Genomic DNA, 15893 nt, shown 5'->3' with positions numbered 1-15893 from the left:
GTAGATCTCTTTCCTCCCACAAAAAAAGTTTTTTTTTTAAAACAAAGACTTTCAAAGGAAATTCATAGAAACCTTCCATTTTCTCGTTAAGACAACTTCTTAAGTTTTCTGTTTGTTACTTCAACACATGGGTTGTAGAGAAGCAGTTTGGATTGGATTGCTCTAATTGATACAAAAGTGCCTTTCATGGTGCTGTGGTAAACAAACACGAACAGGTCTCAATGACTCCAAGAAAATTGAACACTGTCTGTTTCTGGAGGCTAAAGTACACTCTTGTTATCCTGACTTGGGGAGATGGGGGCAAAATGGGAAATTTGGAAAAGGAAAAAGGGAAGAGATGAGCTGACACGCCAACATGTTTCAAACTTGGAAATAACAAGATGTTCACATTTCAAACTGCCATCATGCAGTTTCCTCCATAATTAAATATTCCAGCAGATGATTAGAGACACACTGAGCTTTTTAAAAGTACGAGTTGATCTCCCAAGGCATTGCACATGGGGAGTTGATCAAGTGCAGTCTTTAGAGGAAGTGCAATTAAAGATCAGGAGATAATTGGACAGTGATGTGTACTGAGTTCCTATTTCATATATGCCATATGTTCTGTCTTTTTTACGCAATGTTTAATTTGATATTGATATTAGGAATTTTTTGTCTGTGATCACTGTTTCTCAACTTTTCCATTATAAATTTCTACATCCACATTTCAAATCAAACATGTTGAGTTGTCATGCTGTAAACTAGGCTGACACGAGGGAATGCTGAACTGCTCTCTGTTTCTAACTATCAGATGAAACATTAAACTGAGGCCTCACTTGCCCTCTCATGTGGATGCAAATTATCTCATAGGACAATCCAATGAAGAGCAGGGGAGTTCTCTATTGTCTTGGTCAATATTTATCCCATATCCAACAGCCACTGAAACAGATTAGCTGGTCATTCATTGAATTTCTTCTTGTGGGGACCTTGCTGTGCATAAATTGACTGCTGTGTTTCACCATGTTGCAACAGTGACTACATTTCAAAAGAACGTCATTGGCTTAGAAGTACTTTGGCATGTTCTGAGGTCATGAAAGGTGCTATATAAATGCAAGCGCCCTTTTTCTTCAATTTTCAATGTATGGCAGAAATGTTTAATAAAAATGGATTTTCCCATTCATTATACCAAACTCAATGATGTCAGTGCAACTGAGACTGTGGCCGAAATTTTACCTGCCCTGACAGGTCCGCGTTCTCAGAGGTGGAAACGGGTGCCAAAGTCGCTTCTGCTCTGCACTCAGCTGCCGAAACGATTGAGCGCGAAGTGACCAATTAGCATCTCGCTGGCGGATTTTTGAATAGAAAAGGCGTGCACAGGCAGGAAGGTCAATGTTGGCAGGGGCGGGGCAAAAGCCGGAAGAAGGTGCTGACAGCCATTTAAAAGGGCTGTCAGTACCTCTAGTGGCTTGGAGAAGGCTGCATACTTCTCAAAGAGTGGTGGAGGAGCAAGATTACAATAGCTGACGGATACCAGGCTGTAGGGAACAGGAGCTGTCCTGTCACTTAGAGGGGAGCATCCTGTAACATAAAGGGGCGACCCACCGTCATTGTCCATAAAGCCACCTGAACGCTGGAGGACCAGAACCCACTTGCGGTAATGCTACAGAGAGCCAACTGCATGAAACATAGAAAATAAGAGGAGTAGGCCATTTGGCCCTGCTCCGCCATTCAAAAATGATCATGGCTGATCATCTAATTCAGTACCCTGGACCTGCTTTTTCCACATATCCCTTGATCTCTTTGGCATTAAGAAATATATCTATCTCCTTCTTGAATATATTTAATGATTCGGCCTCCAGTGCCTTCTGCGGTAGAGAATTTCACAAGTTCACCACCCTACGAGTGAAGAAATTTCTCCTCATCTCGGTTCTAAATGGCATACCCCGTATCCTGAGACTGTGACCCCCTGGTTCTGGACTCCCCAGCCATCGGGAACATCCTCCCTGCATCTAGCCTGTCTAGTCCTGATAGAATTTTATAGGTTTCGATGAGATCCCCTCTTATTCTTCTAAACTCTAGTGAATATCGGCCTAGTCGACCCAATCTCTCCTCATATGTCAATCCTGCCATCCCAGGAATCAGCCTACTAAATCTTCTTTGCACTCTCTCCATGGTAAGAACATCCTTCCTTAGATAAGGAGACCAAAACTGCACACAATACTCCAGATGTGGTCTCACCAAGGCTCTGTATAACTGCTGTAAGACATCCTTACACCTGTACTCAAATCCTTTTGCAATGAAAGCCAACATACCATTCGCCTTCCTAATTGCTTGCTGCACCTGAATGCTTGATTTCAGTGACCGGTGTACAAGGACACCCAGGTCTCGTTGCACCTCCCCCTTTCCCAATCTATCACCATTCAGATAATAATCTACCTTTCTGTTTTTACAACCAAAGTGGATAACCTCACATTTATCCACGTTATACTGCATCTGCCATGCATTTGTCCACTCATCCAACTTGTCCAAATCACATTGAAGCCCCTTTGCATCCTCCTCACAGCTCACTTCCCTCCCCAGCTTTGTGTCGTCTGCAAACTTAGAAATGTTACTTTTAGTTCCCTCACCCAAGTCATTAATATATATTGTGAATAGCTGGGGCCCAAATACTGATCCCTGCGATATCCCACTAGTCACGGCCTGCCACTCGGAAAAAGACCAGTTTATTCCTACTCTCTGTTTCCTCTCTGTCAACCAATTCTCAATCCATGCTAGTATATTACCCCCAATCTCATGTGCTTTAATTTTGCACACGAACCTCTTATATGGGACCTTATCAAAAGCTTTCTGAAAATCCAAATACACCACATCCACTGGTTCTCCCTTATCTATTCTACTAGTTACATCCTCAAAAAAATCAAGTAGATTTGTTAGGCATGGTTTCCCATTCGTAAACCCGTGCTGACTTTGCCCAATCCCATTTATGCTTTCCAGGTGTCCTTTATAATAGACTCCAGCATTTTCCCTACTACTGATCTAAGGTGAACTGGTCTGTAGTTCCCTGTTTTTTCTCTCCCTCCTTTTTTAAATAGTGGGATTACATTTGCCATCCTCCAATCTGTAGGAACTGCTCCAGAGTCTATAGAAGTTTGGAAAATGACCACCAATGCATCCCCTATTTCCAGCGCCACTTCCTTTAGTACTCTGGGATGTAGATTATCAGACTCTGGGGATTTGTCAGCCTTTAACCCCATTAATTTCCCTAGCACTATTTTTTTACTAATACTGATTTCCTTCAGTTCCTCCCTCTCATTAGACCCTTGGTTCCCTAACATTTCTGGGAGGTTATTTGTGTCCGCCTTTGTGAAGACAGAACCAAAGTATGTGTTTAATTGTTCTGCCATTTCTTTGTTCCGCATTATAATTTCCCCCGTTTCTGACTGGAAGGGACCTTCGCTAATCTTTTACTCTTCAAATATTTATAGAAGCTTTTACAGTCAGTTTTTAGGTTCCCTACAAGTTTACCCTCATACTATTTTTCCTGCTTAATCAACCACTTTGTCCTCCCTTGCTGAATTCTAAACTGCTCCCAATCCTCAGACTTGCTGTTTTTTCTGGTAATTTTATATGCCTCCTCTTTGGATCTAATACTATCCCTAATTTCTTTTGTAAGGCACGGTTGAGCCACCTTTCCAGTTGTATTTATGCGCCAGACAGGAATGAATAATTGTTGTAATTCATGCACACGTTCTTTAAATATTATCCATTGCCTATCCACGGTCAACCGTTTTAGTAAAGTTCCCCAATCTACCATGGCCAACTCGCGCCTCATACCTTCATAGTTTCCTTTATTTAGATTCAGAACCCGATTTTCGGATTCAACTACTTCACTTCCCATCTTAATGAAGAATTCTATCATATTAGGGTCGCTCCTCCCCAAAGGACCCCGCTCAACAAGGTTGTTAATTAATCCTTTCTCATTGCACAATACCCAGTCTAGGATAGCCTGTTCTCCAGTTGGTTCCTCAACGTATTGGTCTAAAAAACCATCACGTACACACTCCAGGAAATCCTCCTTTCAGGATTATTGCTAATTTGGTTTGACCAAATCACCCACGATTACAGTTGTACCCTTATTACATGCGTCTCTAATATCCTGTTTAATGCCATCCCTTAGTTCTCCACGACTGTTCGGGGGCCAAAGACAACCCCCACCAACATTTTCTGCCCCTTGGTGTTTCTTAGCTCAACCCATACAGATTCCACATCATGATTTTCGGAGCCACTATCCTTTCTCACGATTGCACTGATTTCCTCCTTTACTAACAATGCTACCCCTCCTCCTTTCCCTTTTTGCCTGTCCTTCCTAAATACTGAATACTCCTGGATGCTCAGTTCCCATCCTTGGTCACCTTGCAGCCATGTCTCCATAATCGCTACTAAATCATTACTGTTTATATCTATTGGTGCTGATAATTCATCCACCTTATTGCGAATGCTCCGTGCATTAAGACAAAATGCCTTTAGACTTGTCTTTTTAACATTGTTAGTCATCTTAGCTTTATTTTGCACTACGGCCCCATTTGTTTCTCATCCTTGTTTTCTCTGCCTTCCACTTTTGTTTCTTAGCTTTCTGTCTTTAATTTCTTTCCTTGTTTCCCTCTCCTCTGTCTCCCTGCTCAGATTCCCATCCTCCTGCCATTCTAGTTTAAACTCTCCCTGACAGCACTAGCAAACAACCTCCCGAGGAAATCGGTCCCAGTCCTGCCCAGATGCAGCCTGTTCAGCTTGTACTGGTTCCACCTTCCCCAGAACTGTCCCAATGTCCCAGAAATCTGAATCCCTCCCTCCTACACCATTTCTCCAGCCACGTATTCATCTGATATATCCTGCTATTTCTGCTCTCGCTAGCACGAGGCACTGGTATTATCGCTGAGATTACTACCTTTGAGGTCTTACTTTTTAACTTTCATCCTAACTCCCTATCTTCAGCTTGTAGGACCTCATCCCTATTTTTACCTATGTCATTGTAACCAACATGTACCATGACAACTGACTGCTCGCCCTCCTCCTTAAGAATGCCCTGCAGACGCTCAGAGACATCCTTGACCCTTGCACCAGGGAGGCAACATAGCATCCTGGAGTCTCTTTTGCAGCCGCAGGAACGCCGGTCTGTTCCACTTAAGATTGAATCCCCTATTTCTCCCACAGCCAAAGACTTGCAGGTTGATAGATAAATTGGCCATTGTAAATTGCCCCTAGTGTAGGTAGGTGGTAGGAGAATGGTGGGGATGTGGCAGGGAATATGGGGTTAATGTAGGATTAGTATAAAAGGGTGGTTGTTGTTCGGCACAGACTCGGTGGGCCGAAGGGCCTGTTTCAGTGCTGTATCTCTGAATAAAAAATAAATTAAAAAAATATCCAAAGCGGTATATCTGTTAAAGAGGGGGATGGCCACAAGAGATTCCTGCACTACCTGCCTTCCTCTACTCTACCTGCTGGTCACACATTCCCTTTCTGCCTTTGCTACATTTGCCTGCGGTGTGACCACCTCGCGAAACGTACTATCCACAACGATCTCAGCATCGCGGATGCTCCACAGTGAATCCACCTGCAACTCCAGTTCTGTAATGTGGGTAGCCAGTAGCTGCAGATGGACACACTTCCTGCACACATGGTCATCAGGGACACTGGAAGCGTCCCTGATTTCCCACATAGTGCAGGAGGAGCATATCACGGGTGCGAGCTCTCCTGCCATGACTTACCTTTAGATTACCTAGTTACTCCCTTTAATTAAAAAATACTAATTACGCTAGGGGCCTTATTCTACTCCAAACACTACCCACTACAATCTAAAGTCCTTAATAAATTACACTAATTTAAAAAAAAACACACTTTAGTAGTACTAACCTTATCACTTATAAGGTAGGCTGAGGTTTTTTTTAAAAAAAAAGAACTTTCCCCTTATTTTTTTAAAGCTATTTACAGGCACTAACAGCTGTTAGTTACCCAACCAATCACCTTGCAGCTTTCCTGTGACGTTACTGTTGACATTCTTCCTTTTTTTCAAAACTCCGGCGCGCCTGGACTCCGGTCCCGGAAGGTAAGTGTCTAGGCCGCGATCCTCGGGCTCTATTTATCTGCTCCTCTCTCAGCGTTCTCCCCTCAGGCCCGCTCCTCTCCTATCCACTCCCGGAAGGTAAGTGGCCCCAAGGTTCATCGAAGACTCCCTGCATGTCCTCCTCCAGGTGGCTGAGGCAAGGTGGCAGAGGCAGTATTGGTTGAAGCCTCTGACACTTGAAGGACTCGGGGAGGACAGGCCAGTGCTGAGCCCCATGCTAATGATGAGCCTCGGCCGACATCCATTCGGTAGGAGATGTTGCAGTTGCAGCGTGAGGTGCGAGGAAATCTGGCGGAGCTACCAGAGACAATGCGTTCTCTGGCTCGGACTTTGGAGATTTCCCTCCAGGAAATGACTACCATACAGTCCCTGTCATCTGCGCAACTGGCTTCCTCCATTAACAGATTGGCAGCAGTAGTGGAGGGCCCGATCCAGCAGGCCCTGCAAACCCTCACAGAGACAGTGAGCTCTCTGCAGCAGTGCCTCAGAGAGCTATCGATGAGGCTTCTGCGACATCCAACAGCTGCTCATCCCTCTGAGGTCAGCAGGGAGGCCCATTTGAGCCTCATAAGAGCACAGGAGCAACAGTAGAATGCATCTGGGGGCTCCTCTCAGGGTGCTCCTGATGCGTACAGTGGCTCCTTGTCCCCTCTGCCAGTGACGTTAGCACCTCAGAATCCCAGGGTGTCAGAGGGTGGTCTTGAGATTGCTCAGGGTGACCTCACGGCCTCAGGCAGGCAGACGCCCACCAAGATCATCCCAAGCTACGGGGCATCCTGTGCAGCCACCAGCTTGTGCCGTGACTGGCGGTGAGGAGTTGACGACACGCGTGAGCACTCGCAAACGTTTCAAGAAATCACAGTAACGGCACTTAGGGTTCATTGGTGCGATTTAGAATTATTTATTTGCTGGTAGACTTCACGCAAAACTTATTAAAGTTCTCACTCGGCATTTTTATCTGTCTCAAGGCAATGATGTCTTACCAACTTAATAGAATTCTTTGAGGAAGTGACAAAGCTGATTGATGAGGGAAGGGCTGTAGATGTCATATACATGGACTTCAGTAAGGCCTTTGATAAGGTTCCCCATGGTAGGCTGATGGAGAAAGTGAAGTCGCATGGGATCCAGGGTGTACTAGCTAGATGGATAAAGAACTGGCTGGGCAACAGGAGACAGAGAGTAGCAGTGGAAGGGAGTTTCTCAAAATGGAGACGTCTGACCAGTGGTGTTCCACAGGGATCCGTGCTGGGACCACTGTTGTTTGTGATATACATAAATGATTTGGAGGAAAGTATAGGTGGTCTGATTAGCAAGTTTGCAGACGACACTAAGATTGGTGGAGTAGCAGATAGTGAAGGGGACTGTCAGAGAATACAGCAGAATATAGATAGATTGGAGAGTTGGGCAGAGAAATGGCAGATGGAGTTCAATCAGGGTAAATGCGAGGTGATGCATTTTGGAAGATCCAATTCAAGAGTGAACTATACAGTAAATGGAAAAGTCCTGGGGAAAATTGATGTACAGAGAGATTTGGGTGTTCGGGTCCATTGTTCCCTGAAGGTGGCAACGCAGGTCAATAGAGTGGTCAAGAAGGCATACGGCATGCTTTCCTTCATCGGACGGGGTATTGAGTACAAGAGTTGGCAGGTCATGTTACAGTTGTATAGGACTTTGGTTCGGCCACATTTGGAATACTGCGTGCAGTTCTGGTCGCCACATTACCAAAAGGATGTGGATGCTTTGGAGAGGGTGCAGAGGAGGTTCACCAGGATGTTGCCTGGTATGGAGGGTGCTAGCTATGAAGAGAGGTTGAGTAGATTAGGATTATTTTTATTAGAAAGGCGGAGGTTGAGGGGGGACCTGATTGAGGTGTACAAAATCATGAGAGGTATAGACAGGGTGGATAGCAAGAAGCTTTTTCCCAGAGTGGGGGATTCAAATACTGGGGGTCACGAGTTCAAAGTGAGAGGGGAAAAGTTTAGGGATATGCGTGGAAAGTTCTTTACGCAGAGGGTGGTGGGTGCCTGGAACGCGTTGCCAGCGGAGGTGGTAGATGCGAACACGATAGCGTCTTTTAAGATGTATCTAGACAGATACATGAATGGGCAGGAAGCAAAGAGATACAGACCCTTAGAAAATAGGCGACATGTTTAGGTAGAGGATCTGGATCGGCGCAGGCTTGGAGGGCCGAAGGGCCTGTTCCTGTGCTGTAATTTTCTTTGTTCTTTGTTCTTGATGATGCTTTAGGCGATCTTATTGTCCTGCATGAGATGGAGCTCTCTCCGCCTGACTGGTGGAGTCTGTCTAGAACTTGATGAACTGGTTGGCATGCCTGAATATGGTAACCACCTTAATGTAATGATGTGCTGAGACTCCGCACATGTCTCCTGATGAAGCCTGGAAGGAGCCTGATGCTTAGAGGTTCAGAGTGACTATTAGCTTTAGTGTGACTGGCACTGGATGGCTACCCACGCAGTTGGAAGCGACCTCCACTGCCAGGATCTCACACAGAGATGTGACAGTCTCTTGGGATAGGCGCAGTCTTCTTTGGCACTGGCGTTCTGACATCTACAGAAAGCTCAAACGCGGGTGGTAGACCTTGCCTGCTGGGTAGGCTCGTCTCCTCACAGGTGTTTGCTACCAGTGCACTCTGTGACCTTCCGCCCCTCCCCCATTACCAGGCTGCACATGGCCATCAAGTTGCTGATTTACCTGGCCAGTTGTCCTCCTGTCCCTCCTTGTGGCGTAGTCTTCCTCACTGGACAAGCCTTCTCCAGACTGGACAATTCCCATGGCTGCAGTGTCCCAGAAATGTAATGAGGACAGGTGTTTGCAGCCTGCTGCAAGGACAGGTACTCACAACCCCCTCCCTACACAGAATAAATCAGTGATGCTGCGGCCCTACCAGGAGTTTTACTCACTCAGGTGAACCCTGGTGAACCAGCAAAAACTGCCCCAACCTTCAAAACAGTACACAAATCTATCAGAGAGTAATGAAATATCCAGTACTTCTAACTCCTTCACAGACACACAAGTTGCCACTCTTTTAAATTTTCTGGGTTCCCGACTCTCCCTTCAACTCATCTGCCAGACGAAAAATGTGACAGCCGACGTAAAATGGCTGTCAACTGGATTGTAGACGACCTTAATTGGCCCTTAACTGCTGAAAAGCGGACAGCAAATGGCGCCTCGATCTCGCCCGCCGTCCGACCTACGTAAAATGGAGATTGGGCGTCATGACGTCAGGGACCCGACCCGATGTCATCGCCTGCCATTTTTGGCTTCGGCTGCCTCGGAGGACGCCCGATTTGACCAGGTAAAATTCCAACCAGTAAAAGAGAAACATATTTTCTCCCCTCAGGTTACTGAATGCTTTGGACCAGCCAGATAGATGGGAATGGTTTTTCTGGTCCTGAATACTCCAATGACTATGTGGATCAGACTCCCATCAGAATCAATTGAATTGAATAAGTCATTCAACAAGGAGCTAGTATTGGCTAGATACTGGACTGAAAATTATCGACATAAATATTGACTGAAATGATTAATAACTCCATGGAACACATGGGACCTCAGCAGCTGTTGGAGAGTGGTGGGAGTCTACGGACTATAGATTGAACTTGACATCTTTTTGGTCAATATGACTTTATTAATCACTGGGGGAAAAAAACCCCTGAACCATAGCATAGTTGGGGGATATCCCTAAGAAATCTCACACGCCAACGAATAATACATTAACAAAATTCATAATTTCTTCATGGGAAAGCACTATGCCACCAGTGGAGTGCAGTATTAAGTGCCTGATTTAAGAACTAATGAGCCAGTTAGTTACAATTGTAATGAATGTGCAAACATCAGCTGCACATTGAGTTTCAGTAGCTTGGAGGGGAATTGAGCCAGGGTTCCTGCTCATTATCACTGTCCAGTAACCTGTGAGGCTCTCACAAGGAATAGTCACTCCCTTCAGTACATTCTGGAGGGGAGGAAAAAGAACAAAATTAGGAGGAAAAAACGCAAAGCAATGGGACCTAACCGCTAAAATATTATGGAAATGGATACGTACTGGCCACATGGTTCAGCTTTAAATTTTGTTTTGTGTTTTGAAGCCAGGTTCAGATTTCCTATGCAAATTACAACTCTATTATTGCACGAGAAATCAAAGATTGGAATGAATAAAGCTTGGCAATTAACTGCCTGCCATTGGGGCCACCTTCCCTCTACGGGATGAGCACCTGCCACCAGAGCTGCTGGCCAATCGCAAAGCCAGCAACTCTGTAGTACCGGCACCGCCACTGGGAGCAGTGGTGACTGCTGGTACAGCAGGAGACCCCGCAAAGCGAAGATGTCTGGAGACCCTGGGAAAGGTGAGTGCAGTTGGGATTGCCTGAGCCATTCAGGCAGGCCCCAGCGACGGAGTGGGGTGGGGGAGGTGGTGAGGGTTGGGGAGGGTGCCTTCCCGCAGGTTTCCCCCAGAGGAGGGAACACCTGACCCCGCGAGAAGGCCGCCAGGCTTTTCCTGGCAGCGTCTGCTCATGGCAACAGGCTCCTCAGTCTTCCAAAATATTGAGGTAGAGGTGAGAGGAGGTCCTTAAGTGGCCATTAATTGGTCTGGGGCAGGAGACTGTCCTCGACCTTCCCCGTCCCAGACAAAATGAAAGGGGGACCGGGCAATGTCAGGAATGGTGCCCCCTGCTATTTTGTTGGCCCCTTTGCCTCCATGCCTGCCTCCAAAGGCAGAACAAAATTCTGCCTATAGTTTACTTTGTAAGTACTTCATGTGCAGGAATGCAATATGAGAATCCAAATAACTATTATTGAGCCCTGGAGACCAGCTTCTGAGCATCTCTGCAGATCTGTGCAATTGTTGTTAATATTGTCAACTAACCTGATTCACATGATGGAGATGGTGAAGGTAGGGGAGATGATGCCAGAGTTGAGACTGTAATACTTTCAGTAGAAACAGCTTTCTTTCTGGTTACAATGGAAAGGCCACTATCATTTTTGTGCAACGTCATTTGGTCCAGCTTGGAGTGTGAGCTTATTAAACCTAACAGTAGGAAAAGAAACAAATGATAAATGACAGCAAAGTAATCACGAGCACAAGAACCCAAGAAATAGCAGCAGGAGTAGACCATATGGCCCATCAAGCCTGCTCCGCCATTCAATACGATCATAACTGATCTTAGGCTTCAACTTCACTTTCCCGCCTGCTCATCATATCCCTTGATTCCCTGAGAGACCAAAAATCTGTCTAGCGCAGCCTTAAATGTAATCAACGATGGAGAATTCCAAAGATTCACAACACTTTGAGTGAAGTAATTTCTGCTCATCTCAGTCCTAAATGATTGGCCCCTTATCCAGAGACTGTGCCCCCATGATTTAGATTCCCTGACCAGCAGAAACAATCTCTCAGTGTCTACCCTATCCAGCCCCTTCAGATCTTGTATATTGTGCAGATGTGAAGTATTTCTTAAATGGTAAGAGATTTGAAAGTGTAGATGTACAAAGGGGCCTAGGTGTCCTTGTCAATAGGTCACTGAAAGCTAACATGCAGGTGCAGCAATCAATTTGGAAGCCTAATGGTACGTTAGCCTTTATCGCAAGAGGATTTGAGTACAGGAGTAGTGAAGTCTTGCTTCAATTGTATAGAACCTTGGTTAGACCGCACCTGGAGTACTGTGTGCAGTTTTAGTCCCCTTAACTTAGGAAGGATATTATTGCCATAGAGGGAGTGCAATGAAGGTTCACCAGACTTGTTCCCGGGATGGCAGGACTATCCTATGAAGAGAGATTGGGGAAACTGGGCTTGTATTCTCTAGAGTTTCAAAGAATGAGGTGATCTCATTGAAACCTACAAAATACTTAAAGAGATAGACAGGGTAGATGCAGGTAAGATGTTTCCCCTGGTTGGGGAGTCTAGAACCAGGGGACACAAATTCAAAATAAGGGGGAAGCCATTTAGGACAGAGATGAGGAGAAATTTCTTTACTCAGAGGGTTGTGAATCTTTGGAATTCTCTACCCCAGAGGGCTGTGGAAGCTCAGTCATTGAATTTGTTTAAAGTAGAGATAGACAGATTTCTAAATACCAATAACATAAAGGGATATGGAGATAGTGTGGGAAAAAGGCATTGAAGTGGATGATCAGCCATCATCGTAATGAATGGTGGGGCAGGCTCGATGGGCTGAGCGGCCTACTCCTACTCCTATGTTCAATGAGATCACCTCTCAGTCTTCTAAACTTTAGAGAATATAGGCCCAATTGACTCAGCTTCTCATCATAGGACAACCCCCTGATCTCAGGAACCAATTTAGTGAACCTTTGCTGTACTGCCTCCAATGCAAGTATATCCTTTCTTAAATGTGGAGGCCAAAACTGCTCCAGATGTGGTCTCACCAAAAGCCTGAACAATTATAGCAAGACTTCTTTATTCCTGTATTCCAGTCCCCTTACAATAAAGGCCAACATGCCATTTGCCTTCCTAATTGCTTGCTGTACCTGCATGTTAACTTTCTGCATTCCATGTACAAGCACACCCAAGTCTCTTTGAACATCAACTTACAAGTTTCACACCTTTTTAAAAAATTCTGCTTTTCTATTCTTACGACCAAACTTCACACTTCCCTACATTATACTCCATCTGCCATCTTACTGCCCACTCACTTAACCTGTCTATATCACTTTGCAGCCTCTCTGTGACCTCCCCAAAGCTGTCCTTTCCACCTACCTTTGTATCATCAGTAAACTTAGATACATTACTCTCTGTCTTTTCATCTATGTCATTAATATAGATTGTAAATAGCTGAGGCCCCAGCACTGATCCTTGCGGCAAACCAGATCCCTTGGTCTGAACTCATGAACGTCTTTGGTATTGTTATTAAGTTTAATACCTAGTGTAGAACGGAGTCCTACTGACTAGGAATCTTCCACAATGGCTTTTGATCCATTATTCAGCTGGGATGGTAATACTGATACTACTAATAGGGGAATGGCAGCCTAGTGGTAACGTTACTGGACAAGTAATCCAGAGGCCTGGGCTAATGCTCTGGAGACATAAGTTCAAATCACACCATGACAGCTGGAGGAAATTTAAATTCAATTAATTAATAAATCTGGAATTAATTAATAGTTAGTCTCAGTAATGGTGACCATGAAACTATCGGATTGTCGTAAAAACCCATCTGGTTCACTCATGTCCCTCAGGGAAGGAAATCTGCCGTCCTTACCCAGTCTGGCCTACATGTGACTCTCGACCCACAGCAATATGGCTGACTCTTAACTGCCCTCTGAAATGGCCTAGCAAACCACTCAGTTGCATCAAACTGCTACAGAAATGTTGAAGAAGAATCAAACCAGATGAACCTAGGCACCGGAAACTACAAAGGCACACCCTGGCCAGTCTACCCTGTAAATTCCCCCTCACTAACATCTGGGACTTGTGCCAAAATTAGGACAGCTGTCCCACAGATAAATCAAGCAACAGCCTAACATAGTCTTACTCACCAAATTGTACTTTACAGCCATTGTCTCAGACTCTTCTATCACCATTTTTGGGTATGACCTGTCTGACGGGCAGGACAGAACTTTCAGAGGTGGCAGCACAGTGGTAAACAGTCAGGAGAAAGTAGACCTGGGAGTCCTGAACATTGACTCCAGACCCCATGAAGTCTCATGTCATCAGACCAAACATGGGCAAGGAAACCTCCTGCTTATTACCACCTACTGCCCTCCCTCAACTGATGAATCAGCATTCCTCCATGTTGAAAGAAGCACTGAGGGTAGCAAGGGGAACAGAATGTACTCTGGATAGGGGACTTCAATGTCCAACACGAAGAGTGGCTTGATAGCACCACTACTGATTGGGTTGGCTGAGTCCTGAAGGACCTATTTGCCGACTGGGCCTGTGGCAGGTGATGAGGGAGCCAACAAAAGGGAAAAACCTTCTTGACCTCGTCATCACCAATCTACCTGTCGCAGATGCATCTGTCCATGACAGTATTGGTAGGAGTGATCAGTGCACAGTCCTTCTGGAGATGAAGTCTCATCTTCACTCTGAGAATGCCCTCCACCAGGTTGTGTGACACTACCACCGTGCTAAATAGGATAGACTCGGAACAGATCTAGCAACTCAAAACTACGCATCCATGAGGCGCTGTGGGCCATCAGCAGCACTAGAATGTATTCCATCACAATCTGCAACTTCAAAACCTGGCACATCCCCCACTCTAATATTACCATCAGGCCAGGGGATCAATGCTAGTTCACTGAGGAGTGCAAGAGAGCATGCCAAGCACAGACCAGGCATAGCTAAAAATGAGGTGCAATCAGAATGTGATTGACAGAGCTAAGCGATCCCACAACCAACGGATCTGATAAAGGTTCTGCAGTCCTGCCACATTCTGTTGTGAATGGTGGTGGACAATTAAACGACTAACCGGAGAAGGAGGCTCCACAAACATCCCCATGCTCAGTTATACGAGAGCCAGCACGTCAGTGCCAAAGACAAAGCTGAAGCATCTCCAGTATCACAGATGCCAGTCTTCTGCCACATGATATCAAGAAATGACTGAACACACTGGATACATCAAAGGCTATGGGCCCTGACAACATCCCGGCTGTAGTACTGAAGACATATTCTCCAGAACTAGCCATGCCCCTAGCCAAGCTGTTCCAGTACAGTTACAACACTGACATATACCCAGCAATGTGGAAAATTGCCCAGGTATGTCCTATACACAAAAAGCAGGACAAATCCAATCCGGCCAATTACCGCCCCATCAATTTACTCTCAATCATCATCAAAGTCATGGACAGTGCTACCAAGCAGCACTTACTCAGTAATAACCTGGCTCCAACAATCACAATCATCTTCAGGTATTAAATGCATTGGTGGTCATCTTTCAAAATTCTATAGACTCTGGAATGGTTCCTGCAGATTGGAAGATGGCAAATGTAACCTCACTATTTAAGAAAGGAGGGAGAGAGAAAACAGAGAACTACAGACCTGTTACCCTAACATCAGTCGTAGGGAAAATGCTAGAATCTGTAGTAAAGGATGTGCTAACAGGACACTTAGAAAATAATGGTAGGATTGGGCAGAGTCAACATGGATTTATGAAAGGAAAATCACGTTTAACAAACCTGTTGGAGTTTTTTGAGGATGTAAGGATATATTTAGATTTTCAGAAAGCTTTTGTTAGGTCCCACACAACGGGTTAGTAAACAAAATTAGAGCACATAGGATTGGGGAGAATATACTGGCATGGATTGAGAACTGATTAACGGACAGTAAACAGACAGTAGGAATAAAGGGGCCATTTTCAGATTGGCAGGCCGCAAAGTTCAGTGCTTGGGCCCCAGCTGTTCACAATCTATATCAATGATTAAGATGTGGGGATTAAATGTAATATTTCAAACTTTGCAGATGACACAAAACTAGGTGGAAGTGTGAGTTGTGAGGAGGATGCAAAGACGTTCAAGGGGATTTGGAGAGGCTAAGCAAGTGGGCACTTTGGTTCGAAAAACAGAGTATATCTTAAATGGTGAGAGGCTGGGAAGTGTTGAATTTCAAAGGGACTTGGGTGTCCTTGTTCAGGAGTCACTGAAAGCTAACATGCAGGTACAGCAAGCAATTAAGAAGGCAAATGGTATGTTGGCCTTTATTACAAGAGGATTTGAGTACAGGAGTAAAGATGTCTTACTGCAATTATAGAGAGTCTTGGTGAGACTACACCTGGAGTATTGTGTGCAGTTTTGGTCTCCTTACCAAAGGAAAGATAGACTTGCCATGGAG

General features: G+C 45.1%; 1 protein-coding gene across 5 annotated transcripts in view; it reads right to left on the bottom strand.

Moving 5' to 3' along the window:
* The window catches only part of setbp1 (SET binding protein 1), a 402160-nt gene that overhangs the window by 4851 nt on the left and 381416 nt on the right, over window positions 1-15893 (bottom strand). For all 5 annotated transcript variants that reach the window (XM_068032653.1, XM_068032667.1, XM_068032660.1 and 2 more), the window contains exon 4: window positions 10986-11147. In XM_068032653.1, coding sequence (XP_067888754.1) covers window positions 10986-11147 — 162 coding nt within the window. The remainder of the gene's footprint in view (window positions 1-10985; window positions 11148-15893) is intronic.

The sequence above is a fragment of the Heterodontus francisci genome, chromosome 1, assembly GCF_036365525.1.
Source record: "Heterodontus francisci isolate sHetFra1 chromosome 1, sHetFra1.hap1, whole genome shotgun sequence".
Classification (NCBI taxonomy): domain Eukaryota; kingdom Metazoa; phylum Chordata; class Chondrichthyes; order Heterodontiformes; family Heterodontidae; genus Heterodontus; species Heterodontus francisci.
The sequence above is the reverse complement of the archived record's forward strand: the minus strand, read 5'-3'. Positions and strand labels throughout refer to the sequence as shown.